This window comes from Eublepharis macularius, chromosome 2 (assembly GCF_028583425.1).
Source record: "Eublepharis macularius isolate TG4126 chromosome 2, MPM_Emac_v1.0, whole genome shotgun sequence".
In the NCBI taxonomy this organism is placed as follows: Eukaryota; Metazoa; Chordata; class Lepidosauria; order Squamata; family Eublepharidae; genus Eublepharis; species Eublepharis macularius.
The window spans coordinates 204,579,562-204,591,907 of record NC_072791.1 but is presented as its reverse complement, the minus strand read 5'-3'; the positions used below and the strand labels follow the sequence as shown (position 1 = coordinate 204,591,907).

General features: G+C 43.4%; 1 protein-coding gene across 1 annotated transcript in view; it reads left to right on the top strand.

Moving 5' to 3' along the window:
- The window catches only part of ZNF385B (zinc finger protein 385B), a 223,200-nt gene extending 220,751 nt beyond the window's left edge, over positions 1-2,449 (top strand). The window contains exon 8 of the mRNA XM_054971935.1: positions 898-2,449. Coding sequence (XP_054827910.1) covers positions 898-1,110 — 213 coding nt within the window. The 3' untranslated portion in view covers positions 1,111-2,449. The remainder of the gene's footprint in view (positions 1-897) is intronic.
- The last annotated feature ends 9,897 nt before the right edge of the window (positions 2,450-12,346 follow it).

The following is a 12,346-nucleotide window of genomic DNA, read 5'->3' as shown; positions in this document are numbered from 1 at the left end:
TTATTGATTTTAACTGTTGTTCACCACCCAGAGCCCCTGAGGATGGGCGGTTTATAAATCAAAATAAATAAATTAATAAATAAGTGTTGTTGGTATATAATTGTTTGTATTGCAATAAAATGGTTAATTTGTTGTAATTTCAGAGTCAGTTTTGCTTCAGAGGTATTGTCCAGCCATTCTAGGTTGCACAGCATACATTTCTTTCTCAGGTGCTACTATGCTTTAATATCTCCTGTGTTGTAATTTTAGCCATAGCAGCTAACTGTCAGGAGTATGCCGGTGTCATTAAAAAAGTAAAATAAAACATAGGAAACAGCCTTAGTGGAGATGGGAAACAAACTTCTCTAGGGAAAGTGTACCTATAACAATAGACTCACCGAGTCATTTAGAAAGTGATTATTTTAACTCTTCTGCCAGGTTACATTTCAGTGGGCCAGTTCATCTAATCCATCCAATGTGTAAACATATTGACTTGCACTAGAAGGTTAATGCAAAATAACTAATTACTCTTTGATCAGTAGTTCTAAACTGAGATGTTTTAGCTGTGTGTGTGTTTTTTTACTCCTCCTATGCCAATTCAATAATTTTTAAAAGATTAAAAGCTTTGGGGTTAGTTCTAGTATAAGCACTTTGGGAGATCTCCGTAAAGATCCTTGAGCTTCTCAGCTTTCCCTTCCCACCAGCAGCCATTTCTGAGCCGGCGAAAGTTTTTTCCTGGGTAACGAGACAAGCAAGGCATTATAGTCATACAAGTCAGGAGGCTGCTTTGGGATGAAAGAAGGGGCAAAATCACTTCCTTCCACTGACAAATCCCATCCTTTGATCAGGAGAAAAAGTTTGGGAAAATCCTACAAAATGAAAAAATATCCATGTTGTTATGTTTTTCTCCTAACACAGGCAAAACTCGCATTCCAGAAAGATCTCGTTAAGCCCCTGGCACCTGCGTTCCTTTCATCTCCTCTTGCTGCTGCAGTATCAACGACTTTATCTCTTCCCCCTCGTCCTTCTGCTGCTTTGTTCCAGGCGCCAGCAATACCCACAGCTCTTCTAAGGGCAGGGCACGGCCCTATCCGAGCTACTCCAACATCAATTCTTTTTGCACCTTACTGATGTTTGAATCAGCAGCATACAACTACGGCCATCTGGAAGAGAACAAGGAGGAAGCAAACAAGGATTCCATATTTTTAAGTGGTTGCGTCTTGAAACCAACATGCTTGATTGCTTCCAGAAAACAGAATCTCGAATTCTTCGTTCACGGGTATTATGTTCTGGGCAACATGGGCTTGTTGCTAGGGTTTTGATTTTTTTAAAAAAGTAACTCAGATCAAAGTTTACGGAAAATGTTATTGTGCACAAAATGCATCAAAGGTTCATGTGTCTGCTTTTTAACATGGATGAATCACATCCATTGTAAACAAGGAACATGGAATATTTTCCTGACTGACTTGAAAACCAGGGTTTCCCCCCCTCACGTTGCCGTACACAGGCTCTGGAAACCAGCTGGATAGATTCTGGTGTGGAACTAACCTAAAATGAAAAAATTACTGGTAACATCTCGGTAACAGATTGCAACTTCTGACTGACTTCCTTCATGCTCCTGTTGAAAAGGGGTTGTGTATTGTTTTAGGCCTCAGTACTAGTGTATCTTGTGTAGTACTCAAGATTTTATCTCTTGTCCGATTTGAACTGTTTTAGTTGCTGTGTACATGTTTGGAAGCAGAGCTGCCTTGAAGCTTTTTTTAAATGTTAATGTATGTATTTTAATTTAACATTTTATTTAGAAAGATTTCAGAATAGAAAGCCATATATCAGATAGTTATTATGAATCATACCCTATTTTCTCTTAACTTATTTTGCTTCCCCCCTTTTTGCTTGCTGATGCTGACCCACCATTTCAGAAGACAGCATCATCATTTATATGTTTATTTCCGCTTACACTCATTGTTTCCTAAGACGATGGGCCTGTGTATTTATTCATAAATATACATATATAAATATATATATATAAATATATTTTTTCCATTTCTAAACTTCTTTCCTATATAACAATGCCACATGCCATTGTGGCTCCCTAATGCAATAATGTACAGAAGATGAAAAATGATAAAATATAATGGTCTCATATGTTGGCTAAAATATTGTTTTGGCCCCTCCTCATTCCCTGGCTCCTCCCACTCTGTTTTGTAAAGGTGACCTGGATGCTAAACAGCATGGTGGGTTGGATCCTATGGATTTGTTCTGCTAGCAAAGGCCTTTTACACCAGTGGAAGGATCCTTCCCCTGACCCTCTTCCACGTGCCTGGCATGAGAAGATGACTTCCAACACTGGAGGAAAATTTCTTCAGTAGCAGAACGAATCCACGGGGTCTAACCCTGTGTGTGCAATCAAGGGGAAACGAGTAATTTCCAAAAACAATCTGTAAAGAGTAAAATATATGTGTATTTTTTAAAGGCATGTTTTTTTAAAAATAAAATAACATAGAAAAAATAGCAAAATGTTTGTGAGCTTTGGGTTTTCTTAAACCAATGTTGTTAATTTTTCAAAAAAATATGTAACAAATATGACAATCGACAAGAAGTGAATGAAAGATAATAACATTTTTAAAGAAGGCGGGTGAAAGGGAACAAAAGAAATATATGTTGGTCCAGTTCTTAACGGGATAAGATGCAGGCTGTTTGAAATTTTCTTTGCCATTATAGTGCATGAATTAGGGTTCCTGTGAATATTGTAAAATTGCTTTTGTCTATTATTACAGGTAAGTGCATAGAACATTTTTTAAGATGGAAAGAGGGAGATGTAGGTCAGGGGTTTCCAACGTGGTGTCCTTGGGCACCGGGGTGCACCCAAATCCTTTTCCTGGTGCCTAACAACTGTTTTTTAGAAAGTGGGCAGAACTAGAAGAGGCTCTTGCCCAGCAAGGCTTCTGATTGGCTGTTGGAGAACTGATTGGGATCTATAGATTCAGAAAAGCATTGCTTTGGGAGCAGCTGCCACCACAGTACAAAGATCTTAAATGCATGACTGAAGCTAAGATGTATATATGCAAGAACGTGTTTTTAAATCGTATCTTTATTTTAAAAGGCATCCTGTTAAATAGAGCTTTTGCCTGCAATATTGCAGAGTTATTATTAGAGTTCTGCATAATCTCACTCCCTGACATTTTGTGGGTGGCTCTGCCTCTTGTGGCAACCTTTTTGTGGGTGGCTCCACATCCTGCAGCAACCGTTCTGTAGTTGCACCCACCACCCTGTATCAGAATTCCAAAGGTGCCTATAGGATCAGAAAAGTTGAGGACTCCAATCTAGGTGATATAATACGCTGGAGATTAGGAAGCTGAACAGATGAAACAAATGCAAAAAAGTCAGTATTAAGTTACTGTAGTTGAAATGATAGCCCTGTACATGACATATTGCGTGTACAAGGTTAACAAGTCATACAGACAAAATGGAATCAAAGGCACTGACCCTGCCCCCTGCCCATGTGTGTTTGTTTCTCATAAGAACAGTAACTATGCATGTACAACTTATTTTTATTAAATGTATTTTAAATATTTATGTCCTGCTTTTCTTCCAATCAGCAAGACTCTAACTAGGACTATACACACACACACAGGCTCCAGCCCACAATCAGGAACACCATTCTTCTAATGTTCCTGATTACAGAGAGAGAGAAAGAGCATAGTGTTGTACATATGCTTAGGCATCGTTACAGTTGCCAGGTCCCCTTATGCTCCTGGCAGGAGGGGGGGAACCAGTGTTTACCTTCCAGTTGTTCCCATGGTCCTCTTCGTGCGCAAAGCCAGCACACCCCCGCACTTCCAGGAGTGACATCATAGTGGTGGCCCTGTATGAAGTGCTTTAGCTTTTTGTTCATCTATGGTCTTCCTGTGCAGTCCTACATGGGGCTGCGCACACACAGGCCTGATGATCCTTGAGGTTTTTTATAGCTCAGAGCAACTAGGGGGTGCCCTCGCCTTCATTGCACCTGTGCGGCAGTTTTTCCCGCTGAAAACGGCTCCTAAAGGGGGGGGCGCCCCGACGTACCCTCAGTTCCTCTTTTGCCGCCAACCTTAGAGGTTCTAATAGTTGCTCTTCATCGACGACGTTCCTATTCCACTGTGAAAATGTCAGAGAAAGCCTTATTCAAATGGTGTGTTTCGTGCAATAGAAAAATGACCCGGTCTGATGGTCATTCTAATTGCCTGTATTGTTTGGGAGAAATCCACAACATGCAGGCTTGTAAGCACTGCCGTACCTTCACTCCAAAGGCCAGACTAGAAAGGGCGGGTAGACTGCAAGCCTCTTTATGGCAGTGCGCCATGGCGGCGACCAATCCTCCCACTGCGCCTTCTACCACCTCCGGAAAGTCTACCCAGCCCGGGCTGAGTTCTTCGGGGGCCAAGACACCTCACTCCCATTCCTCTCTGGCCCACACTGAGTCCCGCCTGTTGGAACCAACTGCTTCGGAGATGCGAAGTCCTTTGGACTTTACCTGCTTCTTTGGATCCGAGTGCGCTGGAGTTGAGACCACCTTGTACTCCCTTGGCGTCAATGGCAATTGCTTCCCACTCTCCGACTCCATGGGAAGGTTCCGCAACTCCAAGACTGTCAGAACCAAGAACGCCTCGGAGTGGAATGGCTTTGGACTGGCAGTCTTCTTGGAGCCGACGCAGTGTCTCCTCGGTTCCAAAACCCTCAGTTTCTATGGCTTCTTCGGACCCATCTGGTCCCATTCTGGAAAAGAAGTAGAAGAAGCATCAATCTTCTAAACGGGATAAGGAGATTTTAGCAAGCTCCATCAGGGGATCCTTGGAGTGACATCGACTCCGTCCCACCTGCAAAGAGACATAGAGGATCGGGTGACCATGTGTCCCCCAGTACCACGCGTTCTAAAAGCCTGACGGAGGAGGATGTAGTCCTGATAGAGAAGCCACCCACTCCTTCAGGATGCTCCAAGTCCCCTTTTCAGGAGTCGTGGTCCTCGCACTCGGGGGGAAAAGAGGTAATCGAGGCATCCGGATAGCCCTTCTGTCAAAGGAAGGGGTAGTCCGTGTTATGATCGTCACTTCAGGACAACCTGGCTCTGCACCGCTATCATAGAGAGAGTTCTTTTCTGATTACGGGTACAGTGAGCATTCTAGATCTTCATCAGTACGTGCACATTCATACCCCGGTTCGAGGCGATCCCCGAGGCTGTCGGACACTGAGAATGAGGATTGGTTCCGACGCTCAAGGTCCTATGATTCTCCTCCATCTGACTTACCAGAGTGTGTGATCGGTCCGTCCGAGGAGGCTTCATCCACAGATGATTTAAGGGCTTACAATGAGTTCCTTCAATGGATATCTAAGGCCCTTGAAATTGAAGTGGCTTCTACGGAACCACGTTCCAAGGACAAGATTTTAAAACACATATATTCTGGATCGACTCCTGAAGTTGCTTTTCCTATGATCGAGGGCCTAGTTGAACTTCTCCTGGGCTTGAACTTAAAGCCTGCTTCCACCCTGGCTACGAACAAGAAGGTGGAAAATCTCTACAGGGTCCAAGATGACCAGTGTCAATTCCTGTCTCTTCATCCCCCTCCATCCTCTTTAGTTACCAAGGACATGCGAGCGAAGCCTAAGCAGGGGTCCCTGTCTGTCCCCTCGGACAAAGAGAGCAGGAAGATTGACAACATGGGACATAAGATGTATACCTCTGCAGCTTTTGGAATTAAAATTGTTAATTATGCTGCAATGTCGTCTGTGTACCAACTGCTTCTATGGAATACGTTTGCTACATTCATTCCACAGCTGCCGGAAGATCAGAGAGTCTTCCTTCGAGTGATTCAAGAGGAGGCTGTCCGTCTATCCTGCCACCAGATTAATGTGTGCCGAAACATGGCAGATACCTCTGCCAGGTCTCTACTTTCTGCTGTTGTGCTCTGTAGGTTAGCGTGGCTGAGGACCACAGCTCTACCGGCAGAGATTAGGAATAAGGTCAAGGGCCTCCCTTTTGAAGGGCAGAATCTATTCTCTGAAAAGACGGGTGACTATTTGTCAAAGAACTGCAAGGATAGACTCACAGCACGCTCATATGGAGTGTTCCAACAACAACCTTCTAATAGGCTTCAATATAGGCCTTTTACAAGGAGCCGAAATCAACATTTTCACCCCTACCAAGGGTACGGTTACCAGCTTCAGAGATTGTATCACAGCCCGCAATCGTCCTTTTTGAGAACGAAGCAAGGGCACAAGAATACGCAGGGAGGTCATCAACAACAGGCCAAGAAACAACCCCAGTCCCACAAGTTTTGACAATTACAGGGACCTGACCCATTCTTTGGGAACAGGCTGAGTTTGTTTTTTGATGAATGGTACAATATCACTTCTGATGTTTGGGTTTTACAAATTGTTAGAAATGGTTATAAAGTTGAATTTTTTCAGTCTCCTTGTCTCTGGCTTTCTACTTTTTCTACTCCAAGTTGTCAACCTGGGGTGCTAGATGAACTCTCAGTCCTATTAGACAAGGGTGCTATTGAAGAGGTGACAAACAAAACCTCACCTTTGGGGTTTTATTCTAATTTATTTGTAGCAGAGAAGAAGGATGGCTGTCTCCACCCCATCCTGAACCTTTGCGAGTTGAACAAATCTGTCAAGGTCTGCAGATTTAAAATGACCACCTTACAGACGGTGCTGACTCTATTACCCTCACAGTCGTGGTTTGGGGTTTTGGATTTGAAAGACGTTTCTTCGTTTTACTTATGGTACTCGAATTTTCCAGTGCCGAATCCTCCCTTTTGGTTTATCCACGGCCCTGAGAGTTTTCACAAAGTGCATTGCAGTGGTCATTGCCTTTCTTAGGGCTCAAGGCTGCTGTATTTTCCCCTATTTAGATGATTGGGTGATTGTGGGGAGTTCTGATGATAATGTGAACAGGCAGATCTCACTCACTTTATCTGCTTGCCAAAGATTGGGCTTGTTTGTTAACTTTAAGAAGTTGAAACTTTGCCCTTACAGTTACCCAATTTATAGGGGCTGTCGTGGATGGGGTGCATGATGCAGGGTTTCTGCCCACTAACCAAGCACAGAAAATAAAAGCACTAGTTAAGAAATTTAAGACATGTAGATTCCAACACGCTAAGCTCATCCAGGTCTTGCTGGGGTACATGGCATCTACCACTGCTGTTGTACCCCTGGTGAGACTATATATGTGCCCCTTACAGTTGTGGTTTATTTCTGTATTTGTTGTAGAGAGAGACTCTTAGTCCAAGAAACCTAGTATTCCTCAGAGAGTCCTCCTTTTCTTAGATTGGTGGATGAATGATTCCAACTTGTATAAGGGAATCCCTTTTGGGTATAGACAATCCAAGAACTCAATTATGACAGATGCATCTACTCTAGGTTGAGGTGTGCATTGCAATGAGTCCTACATTTATGGGAGGTGGGATGAACTGGAGCATCAGGAACCACAATTTGCTTGAACTGAGAACAGTGTTGTATGCCTTGATTTCCTTTTCAGATCTCATGAAGAACAAGACAGTCCAGATTTTGACAGACAATACAGCCACCATGTTTTATACAAACAAACAGGGGGGCACTGCATCTGTTACTCTATGCAGAGAGGCGATAAAGGTCTGGAACTGGGCTGTAGATCACTCAGTATGGCTACAAGCAGTCCATATTCCTGGTGTAGACAACACAATGGCAGGTTGCAAGGGGACAATCACGAGTGGTCCCTAAAAGACAATTACTTACATCCAGTCTTTACCAAGTGGGGTTGTCCCAATATAGACCTGTTTGCTTTGGAAGAAAACCACAAGGTTCCCCGCTACTGTTCAAGAGGAGGAGCAGACCACGAATCTCTTGGGGACACATTTCAACTAGAGTGGTCGAATCACCTCTTCTATGCGTTTCCCCCTTTCCCTCTGATAGCCAGAGTCATCAGCAAAATACAATCGGACAGGACGTCAGTAATTCTGATAGCCCCATACTGGCCACATCAGCCTTGGTTCCACTCCCTCTTGAGATTGCAAACTCAAACGCACAAGTTTCCAATAAGATCAGGCCTATTGCTCTGGTGGGGCGTGTTTCACCACAGGATAGACAAAATCAAACTCACGGCCTGGCTTATCCTGCAGGATAACCTTTTCTGAAGAAGTAAATCATGTCCTAGAGAATGTGAGGCGCTTGTCTACTCACCAATCCTACTCTTTGAAATGGAATAGGTTTACTTTATGGCGCCAGGGGAAGGGTGCGGACTCCCTAGCTTCTTCCTTATCTGAGATTCTTGAATTCCTTTGGGAACTCAAACAGGGGGGATTGTCCAATTCATCCATTAAGGTATACTTGGTGGCTATTTCCACCTTCCACCCTCCTGTGGATAAAAAGATGGTATTCTCTCATTATATGTCAAAGTTATTTTTAAAGGGTTTAAACAATTTGTTTCCCCCGGTTAAGCCTTTAACCCCTCAATGGTCCTTGCCTTTAGTTTTGGCTAAGCTTATGTCGAAACCTTTTGAACCCCTGGCCACTTGTCCTTTATGTTTCCTTTCTCTGAAAGTGGCTTTCCTGGTGTCTGTTACATCAGCCAGACAAGTGGGTGAGTTAGCTGCCTTATGTTGTGAGCCTCCTTATCTGAAGGTCCACGTGGACAAAGTAGTTCTTAGAACTAAGGTGGAGTTTTTGTCTAAAGTGGTTTTGAAGTTTCACCTTTCACAAGAAATATCCTTACCAACCTTTTTTCATAGCCACTCATCAGAGGCTGAAAGGGTTCTACATGTGTTAGACATCCGTAGAGCCATTATATTTTATTTGGATAGAGTTAGGCCCTTTAGGGTTGATTCTAACCTTTTTGTGTGTTTCTGGCATCAAAAAAAAGAGTAAAAAGGCCAGTTCTCAGACTTTGGCTCGTTGGGTAGTTCGAACTATTTTACTGTGTTATAAAACCGCAAACTTACCTTGTCTGTTGGAAGTTCATGCGCATTCCACTAAGTCCCAGGCGTCTTCGGCAGCCCTCCTGAGAGGTGTTCCGATCCAGGACATCTGTAAAGTGGCAACATGCGCTTCAGCAGACGTGTTTGTCAAGCACTACACCTTGGACATTCTAGACAGAAGAGATAGCAGTTGGTACAGCGGTCCTGCAGTTGATCTTCTCATGATTGGAGTTTTCTGCCTCCACCCAGGTATTTAAGCTTTGTAATCTCCCATGTGGGACTGCACAGGAAAACCGTAGATGAAAAACAGTGTTGCTTACCTGTAACTGTTGTTCATCTAGGTCTTCCATGCAGGCACACATACCCTCCCTCCTTCCCCGCTAATACTCTTAGTACTTACCTTTTCAGCACGGAGGCGAAAGGGGACTGAGGGTACGTCGGGGGTGCCTCACCCTTTAGGAGCCGTTTTCGGCCAGAAAAATGGCTGTGCAGGCATGCTGAAGGGCGAGGGATCCCCTAGTGGCTTGGAGCTATAAAAAAACCTTCTGGATCGGCAGGCCTGCGCATGCGCAGTCCCATGTGTGCCTGCACGGAAGACCTAAATGAACAACAGTTACAGGTAAGCAACACTTTTTTTTCTGAAACTTTTGTTTGTTTTGATATGGTAAACTAGGGAGCCAACAAAAGATTATACAGTAACTCAATTACACCACCCTTAGTAATGAAATCAGATTTGCTTTGATTGAAATTACAAGTATATGGATAATATGCCTAGCATATTACTGTGGACAGTTTCATGCTGTGCTGCTGTTTTTGAAACAGTCAAAGCAATAAAGGGAAATAACCACAGGATATGTAGCCTGATCTGAACGTGGTGAAAATATATTTTATATACTAATAGCCAAGTGGCCCTGATTGTGAGGATACTTAAATCCAGAGATTGGATCCATGAGCGGACAGGACAGATCTTCCTATACACCTGAAAAATGCCCCCAGGTTTGCAGAAAAATCTGAAATCAAATAGAAAAAATACATTGAGGAGTTTTAAAAATCCAAAATGATAAAAAGAACACCTGTAGCATTAACCAGATTCCCTTAGCGTTGGTTCAAGGAAACCATAACAGTTTATCCAGTATTCCAGGCTTGGCTTCTGTCGGGAAAAGGCAGGGAGAGTGGCAGGGCCCTTTCCAGGGCTGTTTTGGGCTTTGAAGGAGAACTTACTGGGCCAGGCCCAGAAGCAACCACCAGATGACTTGGTACCACATGACTTGCATTACTCATCCAGGCCTGGCTGCTTGCTACTGTTCAAGAGCAGCAGCCCCCCCCCCCAGTAGTATTATGGTTAGAGTTTCAGATTAGGATGTGGGGGAGACAGGTTGGAAATACCACTCTGCTGTGGAAGCTCACTGAATAACTTTGAGGCAGTCACACACTCTCAGCCTAACCTACCTCTCAGGCTTGTTGTGAGGATAAAGAAGGCAAAAAAAATAATGTAAGGTGCTTTGGGTCCCCTTGTGGAGAAAGGCAGTATATAAATGAAGTAAATTAAGAAATATAGGTGAAGATGGGGCAGGGGAGATAAATCGTTTAGTGGGTTTGAAGGAAAGAAGGACATAGAGAAAGTGAACATATGGAGGGGGCAAAGAGGAAATAGCATGGGGAAGATGATACAAGGAAAAGTGAAGTACCTTCTGTAAGTCCTTGAAGTTTCCCCACCATGCAATCGGGCCATAGGGGAGAGGCTCCTGGGGTGGGGGGAGACAAAGGGGCAGACAAAAGTAGGAGAGAAGGAAGCAGAAAAAAGGGGAACAGGGCAGGGAAGGGGAAGAGACATGGTGGGGAAGGGGGAAATGAAATGATTCCTGCAAGGTCCTTGTGAGTCCCTCCTTGTATAATCTAATTTTGTCTCCTCAAAGACCAACCAGAGAGCTCATGTAGGATGCAATATTGACACCCATCTTCTGTTGTCCCCAGCACCTTGTCCATTGGAGCTATATTTACTTTAAGCTGTTGATAGACTGTTTCACCATAAGCTACCTGATATGCAGATAATCATACAATATAGAGTGTGTGGGGCTTAATGATTCCCAGCTACAGATCAGGGAAGGTGTGTTTCTGTTATTATTAGTCATTCTGGTAACCAAAAAGGTTGAAAGAAAAAACTAACCCTTTACATACAAGTGTCAAGACCAGTGCTAAAAAAATTTAAAATACAAACCATAATCTTTCATTAAATCCTATGAATTAAAACTATATGATTAAAACAATATCACTCTGGTTCCAGATATGTAAGTACCTTCTCCTTATGCAGAAATTCTTGAACAATTGCACCCATACATATGGGGAAGTCATACAGGCATCTTAAAAATGACCAGGAACTGTTAAAATCATCATTATACACATTATACACGAGAGCCAGTTTGGTATAGTGGTTAAGCGCGCGGGACTCTAATCTGGAGAGCCGGGTTTGATTCCCCGCTCCTCCACTTGAAGCCAGCTGGGTGACCTTGGGCTGGTCACAGGTCTCTGGAGCTCTCTCAGCCCCACCCACCTCACAGGGTGTTTGTTGTGGGGATAATAATGACATACTTTGTAAACCGCTCTGAGTGGGCATTAAGTTGTCCTGAAGGGCGGTATATAAATCAAATATTATTATTTTATTATTATATAACAGAACAAGTTTCAGCTTATTCTCCATATATTATAGGATGCCTGACAAGCACACTAAATATCACAAAAAAGGTGTAGATACTCCTTTATTGAATAGGTCCCACTGCCCCATTCAAATAGAACAGGACTACCAAAGACATGTTAGTGTAGATGATAACTTTTCATTAGCCCAGATGTCTAAGATCTCTATAAGCCAGGTCAAGATAAATCATAACAAGAAGTGTAAGGGAGGCCTCACAACTGAAACGCATTTGGTTACATGTGTATAATGCTGAGTGTACCAGTACCTGGTCATTTTTAAGATACCTGTAAATGTATGACATCCCCATGCGCGTGGGTCAAATAGTTTAAGAATTTCTACACCAGGGGAAGGTACCCAGAGTGAAGGTCATAGAGCACTTAAAATTTCATCTCCGAAGGATGCGTTTTCTTGGACAAGATATGCCACATACCGCATTCCTCCTGAAAGCCAGTTTAAAAGTGCCAGTACATCCTTTTAGTTTTTAAGCACCAACAGTCTTGTGTTTTATAGCTCAATTGTCTCTTTGAAGCACGTTTCACTTGCCCTGAAATGTTTTCCATTTGGCATCATTTAAACATGTTGCTTAATCAATAGAATATTTCAAACAGCCCTTGAAGCCTGGAATTCACACGGGGTAGCGCTCCGGGACTCTACCTTAAGTATAGGGTTCCCAGGCTCCTAGTTGGGGCAGGGGATCCCCCTGCTGCCTCATACTTGGCCAGCGGAGGCAAAAAGGTGTGGG